This window comes from Salarias fasciatus, chromosome 6, assembly GCF_902148845.1.
Source record: "Salarias fasciatus chromosome 6, fSalaFa1.1, whole genome shotgun sequence".
Classification (NCBI taxonomy): domain Eukaryota; kingdom Metazoa; phylum Chordata; class Actinopteri; order Blenniiformes; family Blenniidae; genus Salarias; species Salarias fasciatus.
In genome coordinates, this window is record NC_043750.1 from 92,501 (window position 1) to 109,217 (window position 16,717).

Here is a 16,717-nt window from a genome sequence, read left to right on the forward strand (position 1 = left end):
CTGAACCCACTGCTGAGTTAGACACATCTGGATGGAGGAGAGAGGTTAGACACATCTGGATGGAGGACAGCTGTGTCCATCCTGCAGGTCAGGGAGTAGACACTGCAGACCTTCTCTCACCTTCAGGGTTTTGGCCTCCAGCTTGTTTCCTGCGAACATGGACTTCTCGTCGAAGTGCATGGGGAACGCTCTGCAACACAGAACAGAGGCTGAAGCGGCCGGGCAGCTGCAGAACTCCCGGGCAGAACCATCCTGAGGGGACTGCCGCTGTGCCTCTGAGCTCTACCCTCGGTCCGGGCGCTCACTTGATCTCGTTGAAGATCTGCAGCAGCAGCTCCTTGGTGTCCCCGTCCTCCCGGGAGTTCCCGGTGTACAGGTTGATGAACGCCCGCTCGAAGTAGGGCGCCACCTTGTAGAGCGCCCGCAGCTCCATCAGGTACAGGAAGTACAGGTTCTTCAGCCGCCGGGTTCCTTCGCCTTTGGTCTCGGCCGTGTCGAAGCGCCGCCTGAACTCCTGGACGTTGGGACCCCAGACGGAGCGACCCCAGCCCTCTGAGGAGGCAGACGGACAGCTGATTGGCTGAGCCCGGCGCGGTGCGGCGCGGCGCGGCGCGGCGAGCGGTACGAACCGTCCAGCAGGTACTCGGCACACAGGTGGATGTTGATGCTGCTGTGCAGGCCGGAGATGAGGCGGTAGAAAACCCTCTTCTCCAGACACAGGCCTGAGGACGCGCGCCCACACACACACACACACACACACACACACACACACACACACACACACACACACACACACACACACACACACACACACACACACACACACACACACACACACACACACACACACTCTTCAGTCCCTCTGGACTCACACGGCCTGCTCTCTGCTGACAGACTCACCCTCCAGCCAGTTGTAGAAGCTCTCTCCTGAAACATGAAGCACCACAGTGAGGAACCAGAAGCTGCAGACTGACTGAGCTGTGGACAGCAGTCCAGGAGGGACACTCACCGTCGTCGTCTCCTGAAAGAGACACACAGAGACACAGTTCACACACACAAAAAAACAACCACCAGGATTCACAGCCAAGACAAACTGTGGAAAAGCAAAAACACAACAAAAACATTTGAGCTGAGCCACAGCTGTGGGCTTTCAAAAACATCTGGATGAAAGTTCTGCAAGACCCTCTAGAGATCTATAAGATACACACATCCTGATGAAAGCCACCTCAGACACATTTTCTGCACAGAGACAAGAAAAAGCAAAACGCTGTTTTTCAACGTTCAGCATGTTTCACTGAGAGAGTGTTCACTTGGTTGACGTGGATTAAAAACAAAAAAACTGAGAATGACTGAATCGAAGCAGAAAACAGCCCAAAAGCCAGCAAACTACAAACTGGACCTTTATGAATGGACAGAAGTCCTGAAACAAGGTGGGAAGCTAAACTGGAGCAGGAAGTGTCACCACTTTACACCTGATCGCACACTGACAGGAGCTGTAGTTACACTGAGAGTACCAAGAGTACCTGTAGTCTCACCAAGAGTACCTGTAGTACCTGAAGTTACACTGAGAGTACCTGTAGTACCTGAAGTTACACTGAGAGTACCTGTAGTTACACTGAGAGTACCTGTAGCACCTGTAGTTACACTGAGAGTACCTGTAGGACCTGTAGTTACACAGAGTACCTGTAGTTACACAGAGTACCTGTAGTTACACTGAGAGTACCTGTAGTTACACCGAGAGTACCTGTAGTACCTGTAGTTACACTGAGAGTACCTGTAGTTACACTGAGAGTACCTGTAGCACCTGTAGTTACACTGAGAGTACCTGTAGGACCTGTAGTTACACCGAGAGTACCTGTAGTTACACAGAGTACCTGTAGTTACATTGAGAGTACCTGTAGTTACACCGAGAGTACCTGTAGTTACATTGAGAGTACCTGTAGTTACACTGAGAGTACCTGTAGTTACACAGAGTACCTGTAGTTACACTGACTCACCTCTGCTGGGGGCCAGAGGGTTCAGAGGTCTGTACACCGATCTGGGCCTGTGGAGGGAAGAGAGACCAGCAGAGACTCAGAGACACTCGGGGACAGAAACACTGAGGGACGAGGTTTGATGACACACCACTCGTGTGTGTGTGTGTGTGTGTGTGTGTGTGTGTGTGTGTGTGTGTGTGTGTTCTTGTATTTCTATCCTTGTCGGGGCCAAATGTCCCCACAAGGATAGCAAAACGTGGAACGACGTGCCTTGTGGGGACCTTTTTCCGGTCCTAAGTAGGAGAAACAGTGTTTTCTTGACCATGTTGTTGTTACTGAAAAAAGTAAAAGGTCAAAAACATTTCTTTAGGGTTAGGCTTTGTTGTGGTGTGGGTTAGGGTTAGGGTAAGGGTCAGGGTTAGGGGCTAGACATGAATGGGAGTCAATGGACGGTCCCCACGAGGATAGAAATACACACGTGTGTGTGTGTGTGTGTGTGTGTGTGTGTGTGTGTGTGTGTGTGTGTGCGGCAGTAAGCGCTCATGTGAGGATGAAGGAGGGAATCATGTCTGACTTGAAGCAGTTCTCCTCGTAGATGCTGTTCCAGACCCTCCAGGCCGACGCTCCCCGGTACCCCGTGAAGCGCTCCGGGTTCAGCAGCAGGTCCACGTAGTCCGCGTCCGGAGAGGTCTCATCTGGGGGGAGAGTGACCGGTGTGTACTCAGTGTTGTGTAGACTGGTGTGTACTCAGTGTTGTGTAGACTGGTGTGTACTCAGTGTTGTGTAGACTGGTGTGTACTCAGTGTTGTGTAGACCGGTGTGTACTCAGTGTTGTGTAGACTGGTGTGTACTCAGTGTTGTGTAGACTGGTGTGTACTCAGTGTTGTGTAGACTGGTGTGTACTCAGTGTTGTGTAGACTGGTGTGTACTCAGTGTTGTGTAGACTGGTGTGTACTCAGTGTTGTGTAATCAGCAGCAGGTTAATGATTGAGCTGTTCAGATGAAGTGTTCCTAACAGAACACGTCTCTTGAGTGAGTTGGACAACGTCCTCTGGACAGCGTGGAGACTGATGACGAGGACGCCGGCTCACCGTCCAGCTCACAGAAATGGTCCTGAGCGTCGTCGTGTCTCGCCCAGTCCACGAAGGCCTCTTTACTCTGATTACTGAGGACAAACAAGACAGGAAGTGAACGGAGGTAGAGCCAGGGTGACGCCCTGTCTGTGGCCAGGGGACAGGTCAGGGGACAGGTCAGGGGACAGGTCAGGGGACAGGTCAGGGGACAGGTGAGAGGACAGGTGAGAGGACAGGTGAGAGGACAGGTCAGAGGACAGGTCAGGGGACAGGTCAGGGGACAGGTCAGGGGACAGGTCAGGGGACAGGTCAGGGGACAGGTGAGAGGACAGGTGAGAGGACAGGTGAGAGGACAGGTGAGAGGACAGGTCAGGGGACAGGTCAGGGGACAGGTCAGGGGACAGGTCAGAGGACAGGTCAGGGGACAGGTCAGGGGACAGGTCAGGGGACAGGTCAGGGGACAGGTCAGGGGGCAGGTCAGGGGGCAGGTCAGGGGACAGGTCAGGGGACAGGTCAGAGGACAGGTCAGGGGACAGGTCAGAGGACAGGTCAGAGGACAGGTCAGAGGACAGGTCAGGGGACAGGTGAGAGGACAGGTGAGAGGACAGGTGAGAGGACAGGTCAGGGGACAGGTCAGGGGACAGGTCAGGGGACAGGTCAGGGGACAGGTCAGAGGACAGGTCAGGGGACAGGTCAGGGGACAGGCCAGGGGACAGATCAGGGGACAGGTCAGGGGACAGGTCAGGGGACAGGTCAGAGGACAGGTCAGAGGACAGGTCAGAGGACAGGTCAGGGGACAGGTCAGAGGACAGGTCAGAGGACAGGTTAACATTTACTTATTGTATTTGAAGGTGTTATTTTCCAAAACTCTTGAGAGAGTAATCACATTACACCTTCATCCAAGCTTCATTTGTGTTTTTCAGAGAACCTGACAAAGTTCCTCTCACTCCTTCCTCCTCTCACTCCCTGCTCTCACTCCCTTCAGTCATTTCCTCCCGTCACTCCCTGCTCTCACTCCCTCAGGTCACTCCCTGCTCTCACTCCCTCAGGTCACTCCCTCAGGTCACTCCCTGCTCTCACTACTCCCTCTCACTCCCTCAGGTCACTCCCTGCTCTCACTACTCCCTCTCACTCCCTCAGGTCACTCCCTGCTCTCACTACTCCCTCTCACTCCCTCAGGTCACTCCCTGCTCTCACTACTTCCTCTCACTCCCTCAGGTCACTCCCTGCTCTCACTACTCCCTCAGGTCACTCCTTCCTCTCACTCGCTCAGGTCACTCCCTGCTCTCACTCCTTCCTCTCACTCCCTCAGGTCACTCCCTGCTCTCACTACTCCCTGTCACTCCCTCAGGTCACTCCCTGCTCTCACTACTCCCTGTCACTCCCTCAGGTCACTCCCTGCTCTCACTCCCTGCTGCGGTGCCTGTGTCCTGTTCTCCGGTACGTCCGGCTGTCCTGTTTCTCCAGCGGTTCCCTGCAGACCGGACCGTTGTGTTCTGACTGAGGAGTGAGGCGGTTTCGGAAGCCACGCCCCCTACGCGGCCGTCCCCAGCGGAAAGCGTCCTCCGTGGACGGAGACCGGCGGACAGAGGGCTGCCGCCTGCTCGGCCTCACGTCTCACATCTGAGTTTCTGTGAAGAGTTTCTGCCTGACAGAAGTCTGAGCGTCCCACTCAGCAGCCGGACCTGCTGGCAGACCGAGTCCTGGGTCTGCGTCCTCTTCTTCTCCTGTCCTGCACTGCGGTGCACACCGCCCCCTGCAGGCTGGTCTCAGCCTTCACCGCTGACCGCTCTGCCGGTTCTCTGCCGGTTCTCTGCCTGTTGCTGGGCGCTGCAGCGAGTGTTCTCACCTCAGGGTGCTGTTGATGGCTCCCAGGTCGTCAGCTTGTTCACACTCACTCCTGTCTGACACGCTGTTGGCTGCCTGGGAGTACTGGGACACACAGGAGAGCTGGGTTAGGACTACTCCACACTTCATGAAGGCGGCGATCAGCGTCTCCGTCCTGAGCCGGGACGTCTCCGTCCTGAGCAGGGACGTCTCCGTCCTGAGCAGGGACGTCTCCGTCCTGAGCAGGGACGTCTCCAGCGCTCGCTGACCTTCAGGAACCTTCTGCTGGTTTCACTGGAAAATTGAGTGGGATTCTCAGACAGATCTGTGAGTTCCCCGGGTTCCCGGTGAGTTCCCGGCCCAGCCTCAGAAGGCGAAGCAGGACTCTGCAGGCGTGGCCGAGCTAGCGGAGAGACTCCTGCAGGACCGGTGACGCTTCCTGTTTACCAGACAGCCGTAACACAACACAGAACCGTCACCCTCTGCACCCACTGGCTGGACTTACAAAGTCACAAACACAGAGGTCAGGGGTCAGGGGTCACTGGAGACTCGGGTCAGAAAACCATCCTGGAGCTCCCGGCAGGCTAACAGCAGGCTGCAGGTCACTGTAGGGCTGCGCGGTAAACACCGTAAGACGGGAGGACCCATAGAAACGTGGCCCCGGTGGAGATGTGCGCTGTGCAGCGTGAGGACCGATGGTTCAGTCCTCCTACTGAAAAACGGAGCGTCGTCACTGAACATGCTCCAGCTTCTTCCGGCCACGTCTCGCTGCTAAACACTCTTTTCTAACATGCAGAGAGCCTGGCCTCAGGGGCCTTCTTCTTCTGTGGTGTCTGTGTGAAAATAAGGGTGAACATGCCAACAGCACACCTATTGGCATGAAGTGCAAATGCAGGGAATTAAACTACAAACCCAGTCAAACACTTCATTACAGGTTTTAAACCTCAGCATTTATACCGTGATTCCTACTGTTACTGTGAAGGGCTTTCATTTATACCGACATGTGAGTTTTAGCTCACACCGCCCAGCACTGGCTCGCTGCTGGCAAACACCACAGGGAGCCGACAGCAGCAGACAAGTGTGTGTGTGTGTGTGTGTGTGTGTGTGTGTGTGTAATCAGCCACAGAGATAGTGTTGGAACATTTGCAGCTGCTGTTCCACTTCATTAAGTACATGAGAGCAGTTTGTTTTTCCAGAAATTAACAGACACAAAGTTTGTACATCAGTCAGGGTTAGGGCGACCACATCCCAATTTACCACATGTGGAACAGGGACGAAATCTGAGTGGGACAATGTGGGACACCAAGATGTCGTGGTTGTCTTCAATGATTAATTTAAAATTTTTTTACCAGTATTCTGCTCAAGTATATATTATTTCATTTTAATGCAACTTTCCCAGGTTCATGTAAGATCACAACGAAACCTTCGCTCAACTCAAACACTACAACATGGAAGTGTTTGTTCTGAACAGTAATGAACCACATGTTCAAGTACAAGATGTGGGATCTCTGTGTATTTGTGTGTGTGTGTGTGTGTGTGTGTGTGTGTGTGTGTGTGTGTGTGTGTGTGTGTGTTGCAAATGAAGTAAAATCATAAAATGTGTTTCAAACCATCAATAACAATATGTCCTACATGAAGACCAACAACTTTCAAATTAAACACCTCCATCGAGAGAGAGAGAGAGAGAGAGAGAGAGAGAGAGAGAGGGAGGAGTGGAGGATCGTCCATCCCTCCATCATTCAGGGCTGACTGTCTTCTTGGGGAAATGGTTTCTGACTGAACATCAGCAGTGAACAGCTGAGAGTCCAGTGAAGCAGATTCCAGAGGAATCGAACCAGGACACCTCCAAACTCCACCCGTCTCTCCACTGTGACTCCACCTCCACTCATATCTCTGTCCAGGCGGAGTCAAGGCTGGATCACTTTCACTGCTGTTTCTGCTCTGACCACAATAAAGGTCTTCAGAGACGGACGGAGACGGACGGAGACGGAGACGGACAGCAGACCTCACCTTGTTGTAGTTCCCGGACTTGATGCCAACAGGAATCTTGCTCTGAGACACAGGAAGGGTCAGTGAGGGAGAATGTTCTCATGAGGTGCAGAAAGACAGGCTGGCTGTGGGAATGTGACCTCTGACCTCTGGGCAGGGCTCCACATGGCAGTCTTTGATGGCACAGTGTCCGTCATCGCTCCAGAAGGGGCAGGGTCTCTTCAGGTTGACCTGAAACATCCCACATTCAGACCGACTGACCTCAGCTCAGTCCAGGACCAGTCAGAACCTCAGATCAGTCCAGGACCAGTCAGAACCTCAGATCAGTCCAGGACCAGTCAGAACCTCAGCTCAGTCCAGGACCAGTCAGAACCTCAGATCAGTCCAGGACCAGTCAGAACCTCAGATCAGTCCAGGACCAGTCAGAACCTCAGCTCAGTCCAGGACCAGTCAGAACCTCAGATCAGTCCAGGACCAGTCAGAACCTCAGATCAGTCCAGGACCAGTCAGAACCTCAGATCAGTCCAGGACCAGTCAGAACCTCAGATCAGTCCAGGACCAGTCAGAACCTCAGATCAGTCCAGGACCAGTCAGAACCTCAGATCAGTCCAGGACCAGTCAGAACCTCAGATCAGTCCAGGACCAGTCAGAACCTCAGATCAGTCCAGGACCAGTCAGAACCTCAGCTCAGTCCAGGACCAGTCAGAACCTCAGCTCAGTCCAGGACCAGTCAGAACCTCAGCTCAGTCCAGGACCAGTCAGAACCTCAGCTCAGTCCAGGACCAGTCAGAACCTCAGCTCAGTCCAGGACCAGTCAGAACCTCAGATCAGTCCAGGACCAGTCAGAACCTCAGCTCAGTCCAGGACCAGTCAGAACCTCAGCTCAGTCCAGGACCAGTCAGAACCTCAGCTCAGTCCAGGACCAGTCAGAACCTCAGCTCAGTCCAGGACCAGTCAGAACCTCAGCTCAGTCCAGGACCAGTCAGAACCTCAGATCAGTCCAGGACCAGTCAGAACCTCAGCTCAGTCCAGGACCAGTCAGAACCTCAGATCAGTCCAGGACCAGTCAGAACCTCAGCTCAGTCCAGGACCAGTCAGAACCTCAGATCAGTCCAGGACCAGTCAGAACCTCAGATCAGTCCAGGACCAGTCAGAACCTCAGCTCAGTCCAGGACCAGTCAGAACCTCAGCTCAGTCCAGGACCAGTCAGAACCTCAGATCAGTCCAGGACCAGTCAGAACCTCAGCTCAGTCCAGGACCAGTCAGAACCTCAGATCAGTCCAGGACCAGTCAGAACCTCAGATCAGTCCAGGACCAGTCAGAACCTCAGCTCAGTCCAGGACCAGTCCCGGCAGCGGCGGCTGGAGCCGGTGAACAGCTTCCTCCAGTCATTGTGAAATCGAGGCACAGTAAAGATGTTGTTTCTACCTCATGACTGAACAGGGACTCACATGGGAATGACAGCGAGCCGCTCCAGGTGAGACCGTGATGAGTCCTTTGTATTAAATCCTCATTACCATTCAGTGTTTGATCATTATGACGACCTTTAACCCACAAACATCAGTAAGTGATCAGTGGGGATCACTGGCCCAGTTTACATGGTGTTTTTTCAATCCGATTGTAAACAATCGTATTAAACGGAGTGTATTCATGTAGGCATTCAAAGCGATCCACGATGAATCCTGGTTTACCGGGGTCCTGGGTGGATTACGCAGCGTCCTGTGACATGAGCACAGAGTCTGTGGAGGAACTTCCAGTCTTCTCTCTGCAGCAGCAGCCTCGGCGCCGAGCAGAGAGTTTTTATCTGCTGATCTCTGCTCAAACAATGTCCAACATCTCCATGAGACGCTGCTCCCCGGCCGGAGCATCGCCGTGCCGAGCGGCACGTCTCGGTGTGAGCTCTGCTCCATGCCGATGTTTTGAATTAACTGGTGCCCGTGTTAACTCGTGGCCAATAGCTGACTGAGACATGTAGTTGTTCTGGCGAACGCCGGCTATCGACAGTTCCAGTGAGTGTATACGTTTAAAGTCTTTTGTGAGTCTTACTTTAACATCTGCTGTTATCAGCAGGTGTTCACACAGACCTCCGCCATCATTTGTTAACACGGGAACCAGTTAATCCATAACACCGGCCGGGGGATGGCTCGTGTTCTGCTACTGAGCTCTTTGAACTCGCTGTTGCGCGATTTGCTTCCATCTCTCCTCTCCAGTGCTTGTTCTCTCGGGGTTTTAATTAAAAAAGTGTTTTTCAACCACTGTTGTGCTCTTCTGCATGGGTCTGACTGTCATGCTTCCCGTTTACTGGCACGTCACACGTCCCTACGTACGAGGGAACGCATGCGGAACAAATACTCCCCCATTTAATCCGATCCGCTGTCCGGCGGCGTTTATATGAGACACAGAGCGGATTATGGATCGGTGTACAATCGGCTCCAAAATACAATCCGCACCGAGTGAAGCGGATCCACTCAGTATTTACATGACGCATTTACAATCTGCTCCACCATATAAGCGGATTGTACGGAGCCATGGAAATGTGCCTACTGTGGATCTCGTTTCAGAGGGAGAGTGCCTGTCGGCTGATCCAGGGTTTTGAGACAGGAAGCTGAGGTCCGGCTAGTCGAGCAGCTCAGACAGCAGACAGCCTGTTCTGGTTAAACAGGAACCAGAAACCAGTCAGGGAGTGTCCGTCCGGCACAGAGCACTCAATTGCGTGAGCTATGAATTCACACCAGCACAATCCCTGCCGGGAACCACAGGCGTGGAGCCGGACTCAGGTTTCTGAGTCGCACCAGGTCTACCGGTCTGACTAACACCGCCCAACGCTGGGGCATCTGCAGGTCAAAAGCAAGCTTCAGTGTCAGGAGCTGAAACGGAAGTGTCAGAAGCTCAAACTGAAGAGTCAGGAGCTGAAACGGAAGAGTCAGGAGTTGAAACGGAAGAGTCAGGAGCTGAAACTGAAGAGTCAGGAGCTGAAACGGAAGAGTCAGGAGCTCAAACGGAAGAGTCAGGAGCTGAAACTGAAGAGTCAGGAGCTCAAACGGAAGAGTCAGGAGCTGAAACTGAAGAGTCAGGAGTTGAACTGAGGCGGCTTCTCACCCGGTAGTATCTGAAGTAGTCTCTCTCCGTCAGCTTCTTGATGCGAGGGTAAATCTTGAAGTTGTTGAAGACGTCGATGCTCTCCACATCACAGAAGCAGTCGTCCAGGACTCCAGTGAGCTGAAGCAGACACAGACGCATGAATCAAACGCTCCCTCTAAACAGGACGTTCAGGAGATGACCCACAGACCCTGAAGGCAGCACGGAGGGCGTCCGGGCCCCATTCACTCCTGCTTACACTGTGCGGTCTGTTTCCATGACAACAGGTATGCAGAGGAACCGCTCCCTTGGAGGAACTTTCTGAAAATGTTCCGATTGCGTCTCCAAGGAAACTGTGGTCCTAGTCCTGAAACTGTGGTTCTGGTCCATATTCTGCCGGACTTGGTAGTTTTAGAGTGTATTGTTCGCCGTGGTTCTTGACTAAAACAAACAACAGGAACAACTAATGGACCAACTCCCTGGTTTCCAGGGTTTCTGCCGTTGCCATGGATACTGACATCTCTTTCAACAAGTTGCTGTGTGACCATGAAATGTTTCTTAAAGGAAAATAGGGGTGGGCGATATGGCCTAAAATTTATATCACGGAATACTTTGAAACTTACACGGTAGACGGTATATATCACGGTATAATTTGATATATACATTTCAGCGTAACAGTCTTGTAATGGTTACCATAGCACCTAGTAAAAGCATGGATGCAGGAAGTAGTTTTTAAACTATTAAATAACAGAAGTCAAGTTACTTTGAATCCAAACCATGTTCAGTTTATAGATCAGGGGTCGGCAACTTGATTTGGCGTCGTGCCAACTTTTTTCACTGATCCCTGTTTGTCGGTGGCTAACAGCTAAGCTAACAGCTGACTATCAGCAGCTACTTTACAAAGCGTCGCTGAAGGCAGCAGGAGCTGCAGGGCTCAGGTTGTTCTCTGACGCAGAGGGTTTCAGGTGTTTCACAGGTAAAGAAGGCGGTTCGGGAGGAGCTGGATGCTGACAGGTTGATGGACGGTGCTACTGCCTGAGTGAAGCAGCCATCGCTGTTGTTGTGTACTTCTTCTTCAGGGAACCGGGCATCTAAAAAGCTGCATTACTGCCACCCAGAGGACGTAATGTGCTATATGTGGGCGGTGTGACCAAAATCCCTACCGTGGGCCAAATTTATATCACATACTAGGAGTGTGACGGTATTTGTATTCGTTGTCATGGGGAGGTACACACAATCACATGACGAATACACGAGTGAGTAAAAAAGAAAAAAAAAAAAAAAAAAGCGAGTCCTGATTCCAACCTTAGGTGGCGGTAATGAGCCTGAAAGCTGCCGGCGACCACCATTACCACAGAAGAAGAAGAAGAACAAGCAGGTCCAAACATGAACAATCAGAGATGCAGCATGTGGAGTTGGAAGACCCACCAGTCTCGTGTAAATCTGTCGCGTGAGAAAGCTTGGGAAAGATGTTCTGGTACATTTGTGAGCTTTTGTTACTTTTTCCCCACTGTACCGAAAAACGTACCAAACCGTGACCCTTCCACCGAGGTAGGTACCGTACCGAGGCTTTTGTGTACCGTTACACTCCTATCACATACGGTTTATACCGCCCAGCCTAAAGAAAAACCTGAAAATGACATTTTTCCATTTGAAACGTGGCCTAAACGGGGTCTAACACTGAACGAGGAGGAACCACTGACCCTACAGACCAGGCTGGAAGGTCAAAGGTCACCTGCAGAGGGGTGGTGAAGGACAAGAGTCAGAAGGTCCCAAGTTTATCTACCAGATCCGTGAGAAACTGCTTCTCAGACTCCAGCTGTGTGTGTGTGTGTGTGTGTGTGTGTGTGTGTGTGTGTGATCATAACCGGACTGTCAGGTAAACACTTGACTTTACTAACTTGGTATGTTTTTCTGCGTTCTTCCCAAAATGTCACACTCATTATTTATTTATTTTTACTGTCAATACAGCAGGACTGGTGAGCCTCTGAGGGAACTCAAGCCTCCTGTTTCAATACAAACACACCACTTTCTGTTCAAATGAAGATAACAGCTGAGGATAGATTTTTCCCATAATGATGCTTCTTGTACATCATCTTGTTATCTTTGGGAAGAAGCCTGCATCGCTTCCCGTTGACCAAAAGCAACTTGAAGCCAGAATTGACCTGGAGCATGAATCACTTCAGACTTAAGTGTGTGTGCTTATGTTTGGCTTCAGAATGTTCAACACATTTCATTATATAGGAGTGTCACCTCATTTACACACATTTAAAGCGGCTGATCGTCAGTTACAGAGATTTAAAGCGGCTGATCGTCATTTTGGATTCAAAGCGGCTGATAAAAGGTTCAGATATGTACGGAGGATTAGATAGACTTCCTGAAGCCTTCTGTCTGTTCACTCTGTGGCTGAGGTGAGAGCAGCTGTGGAGTGAAGCTATGAAGCGGGGCCCTGCTGGGCAGAGTGAAGCTGAGGAGAAGCAGCACCCACCTCTGACTGCAGCAGTCCTCTGAGGAACACAACACACACCAACACACACACTCCTCTCAGCATCCTTCAAAGCGGCGGGCCGAGCTCCTGCTCTGGGTCCCCGGTCCGAAAACAGCGGGAGCGGCGGCCGGCTCAACAGGTCCGCCTCGGCCCCGCCCCCCTCTTCGGTCCCGCCCCCTGTTCTGCACAGTGGGCCGGGCTCGGCCTATGAGGGCGTCCCACGCCACTGCACCTCACGCCCGCTGGGCGGGTTTGAGGGAGCCGGCGGTCAGACGGAGGGTAAACACTGACAGGAGGACAGCGTCCTCACACTGACGTGTCTACACATGTCCCTGACACCGCACCCCGACACCACCGCACCCCGACACCACCGCACCCCGACACACCCTGACACCACCGCACCCGGACACCACCGCACCCGGACACCACCGCACCCGGACGCCACCGCACCCTGACACACCCCGACACCACCGCACCCCGACACACCCTGACACCACCGCACCCTGACACCACCGCACCCCGACACCACTGCACCCTGACACCACCGTACCCCGACACACCCCGACACCACCGCACCCCGACACACCCTGACACCACCGCACCCTGACACCACCGCACCCCGACACCACTGCACCCTGACACCACCGTACCCCGACACACCCTGACACCACCGCACCCTGACACCACCGCACCCCGACACCACTGCACCCTGACACCACCGTACCCCGACACACCCCAACACCACCGCACCCCGACACCACCGCACCCCGACACCACCGCACCCTGACACCACCGTACCCCGACACCACCGCACCCTGACACACCCCGACACACCCCGACACCACCGCACCCTGACACCACTGCACCCTGACACACCCCGACACCACCGCACCCCGACACACCCCGACACCACCGCACCCTGACACCACCGCACCCCGACAGCAGCGCACCCCGACAGCAGCGCACCCCGACACCACCGCACCCCGACACCACCGCACCCCGACAGCAGCGCACCCGGACACCACCGCACCCTGACACACCCCGACACCACCGCACCCGGACACCACCGCACCCCGACACCACCGTACCCCGACAGCAGCGCACCTGGACACCACCGCACCCCGACACCACCGCACCCCGACACCACCGCACCCCGACACCACCGCACCCCGACACCACTGCACCCCGACAGCAGCGCACCCGGACTTCACCGCACCCCGATACCACTGCGCCCTGACAACACCGCACCCCGACACACCCCGACACCACCGCACCCCGACACACCCCGACACCACCGCACCCCGATACCACCACACCCCAACAGCAGCGCTTCCATTTCAGTCACTAACCATGGCCACCACATGCAGCAGCTCCGTGCACGAGTCTAGAGCCACTTTAATGAGCAATAAAATCCTTTTTTTTCAATAAGTAGTCCACGAAATCAGTACTGATGGACTTAATACATTACAAATTACTTCCACAAGTACTATGAAGTACTTTTACTGTGTACTTTTCCTGTAATTTGTCGCCAAAGTTCATGAGACATAACAATAAAAGCCACTGCCGCCTGACATTAAAGCTCGTGTCCGGAGTTTTGAAAGGGAGATGTTTTTTTAATCCAAAGTCTCGAGGCTCCGCCCTCCCTCTGCTTTCATGAGCGACCAAGCCACGCCCCTTTAATTGTCTTGAATTATCTGTCTGAAAATGAGAGCCTCTGAGTCCTGCAGCATCCTCCATGTTGAGCTGTTTCCGGTGGATGTTCAGCAGACAGTGGATATATCTGCTGCAGAGCTAACTCTCCTCTGCTGGGCGAGCGGCCGTGCTCTCTGGCTGCTCCACACTTTGACAACACAAGAATGCGGAAGCTCGAAATCTATTGGCTGACGCTGACCGGCGCTTTTTCGGATAACATGGGGGTCTATGAGACGAAGGCGGGGCTCATAAATACATTTTTATATTGCTTTATGCTAATATTATATTGTAGTAATCGGCCGCTCTCGCCGCACTATTCGTGTCCGGTGTGAACGCAGCATTTAAGCTCTGTTTAAAAAATGATACATACATTGGAAACGAACGGAAACGCCTGACACCAGCTTTAACGAGCAATAAAATCCTTTTTTTCAATAAGTAGTCCACAAAATCAGTACTGATGGACTTAATACATTACAAATTACTTCCACAAGTACTTTGAAGTACTTTTACTGTGTACTTTTCCTGTAATTCATCGACAAAGTTCCTATTTGACGTGAATAAAAGCCATTGTCGCCTGAATTTGAAGTGCAATAAAATCGTTTTTTTCAATAAGTAGTCCAAAATATTAATACTGTTGCACTCAATGCATTACATATTACTTGTGCAATGACTATGAAGTATTTTTACTGTGTACTTTTCCTGTAATTCATTGCCAAAGTTCCCTGTTGGTGGTGGTTTTTTTCAATAAGTAGTCCACGATTTTTTTTATTCACACCAACAGGGAACTTTGGCAATGAATTACAGGAAAAGTACACAGTAAAAGTACTTCAAAGTACTTGTGCAAGTAATATGTGATGTATTAAGTACAGCAGTACTGATTTCGTGGACTACTTATTGAAAAAAGTATTTTACTAGGCTTCAAAGTCAGATAACAATGGCATGTGCTACTATGTCTAATGAACTTTGGCAACAAATTAGAGGAAAAGTACACGGTAATCATACTTCATAGTATTTATGAAAGTAATATATAATTTATGAAGTGTAGTAATATATAATGTATTACATGCAGTGAGCTGTGATCCACACTGCTCCACTTTTATTTTATAATGGGTTTGGGAACGGTGTTACCGTAATGCTCGGTGTATTTGCGCACAGCTCGTGAACGTGCGGCTCGTTTGACTGCGGGTTAGAGGTGGAGCTCACTTGACCGCAGTTGAAAATCCCAACCAGCAGACATGATCTCTGGACACAGCATGGAGACATGCTAGTTTAGCCGCTACCGGCTACAGGCTAACAGCCTGCAGGGCTGCAGATTACTGCTGGTCGACCGTCCTGGACAGTAAAACTCCTCATCAGGACACACACACACACACACACAAGTTGCTGTTAGGATCTGAACAGCTCACATCCCCAGTACTTTTATACTTTTAGAATATTAATAATAGTTTCAGCAAATCAAAGCAGGTGTAATTGTTTGGAAACTTCATGGAGAGAACGGTGGTGCGTTCAGGCTCTTATATGTTGTTCAGGCTCTGGTGGTGCGTTCAGGTGTGTTCAGGCTCTGGTGGTGCGTTCAGGCTCTCATATGTTGTTCAGGCTCTGGTGGTGCGTTCAGGCTCTCATATGTTGTTCAGGCTCTGGTGGTGCGTTCAGGCTCTCATATGTTGTTCAGGCTCTGGTGGTGCGTTCAGGCTCTCATATGTTGTTCAGGCTCTGGTGGTGCGTTCAGGTGTGTTCAGGCTCTGGTGGTGCGTTCAGGTGTGTGTTGAGGCTCTGGTGGTGCGTTCAGGCTCTCATATGTTGTTCAGGCTCTGGTGGTGCGTTCAGGGGTGTGTTGAGGCTCTGGTGGTGCGTTCAGGGGTGTGTTGAGGCTCTGGTGGTGCGTTCAGGGGTGTGTTGAGGCTCTGGTGGTGCGTTCAGGTGTGTGTTCAGGCTCTGGTGGTGCGTTCAGGTGTTGAGGCTCTGGTGGTGCGTTCAGGTGTTGAGGCTCTGGTGGTGCGTTCAGGTGTTGAGGCTCTGGTGGTGCGTTCAGGTGTTGAGGCTCTGGTGGTGCGTTCAGGTGTTGAGGCTCTGGTGGTGCGTTCAGGTGTGTGTTCAGGCTCTGGTGGTGCGTTCAGGTGTTGAGGCTCAGGTGGTGCGTTCAGGTGTTCAGGCTCTGGTGGTGCGTTCAGGTGTTGAGGCTCTGGTGGTGCGTTCAGGTGTGTTCAGGCTCTGGTGGTGCGTTCAGGTGTGTTCAGGCTCTGGTGGTGCGTTCAGGTGTGTGTTGAGGCTCTGGTGGTGCGTTCAGGTGTGTTGAGGCTCTGGTGGTGCGTTCAGGTGTGTGTTGAGGCTCTGGTGGTGCGTTCAGGTGTGTTGAGGCTCTGGTGGTGCGTTCAGGTGTGTTGAGGCTCTGGTGGTGCGTTCAGGTGTGTGTTGAGGCTCTGGTGGTGCGTTCAGGTGTGTGTTGAGGCTCTGGTGGTGCGTTCAGGGGTGTGTTGAGGCTCTGGTGGTGCGTTCAGGTGTGTTGAGGCTCTGGTGGTGCGTTCAGGTGTGTTGAGGCTCTGGTGGTGCGTTCAGGTGTGTTCAGGCTCTGGTGGTGCGTTCAGGTGTGTTCA

General features: G+C 52.4%; 1 protein-coding gene across 4 annotated transcripts in view; it reads right to left on the bottom strand.

Annotated features, from left to right (window-relative positions):
- The window catches only part of ero1b (endoplasmic reticulum oxidoreductase 1 beta), a 30,356-nt gene that overhangs the window by 9,306 nt on the left and 4,333 nt on the right, over nucleotides 1-16,717 (bottom strand). For all 4 annotated transcript variants that reach the window (XR_003931704.1, XM_030094737.1, XM_030094738.1 and 1 more), the window contains 12 exons: nucleotides 9,965-10,084; nucleotides 7,013-7,096; nucleotides 6,887-6,928; nucleotides 4,899-4,981; nucleotides 3,068-3,141; nucleotides 2,551-2,671; nucleotides 1,998-2,044; nucleotides 1,010-1,021; nucleotides 901-927; nucleotides 630-722; nucleotides 306-552; nucleotides 121-190 (listed from right to left, as the gene is read on the bottom strand). Coding sequence is in view for 3 of the 4 variants with exons in the window: in XM_030094737.1 (XP_029950597.1) it covers nucleotides 121-190; nucleotides 306-552; nucleotides 630-722; nucleotides 901-927; nucleotides 1,010-1,021; nucleotides 1,998-2,044; nucleotides 2,551-2,671; nucleotides 3,068-3,141; nucleotides 4,899-4,981; nucleotides 6,887-6,928; nucleotides 7,013-7,096; nucleotides 9,965-10,084 (1,020 nt within the window). In the remaining variant the exon portion in view is untranslated. The remainder of the gene's footprint in view (nucleotides 1-120; nucleotides 191-305; nucleotides 553-629; nucleotides 723-900; nucleotides 928-1,009; nucleotides 1,022-1,997; nucleotides 2,045-2,550; nucleotides 2,672-3,067; nucleotides 3,142-4,898; nucleotides 4,982-6,886; nucleotides 6,929-7,012; nucleotides 7,097-9,964; nucleotides 10,085-16,717) is intronic.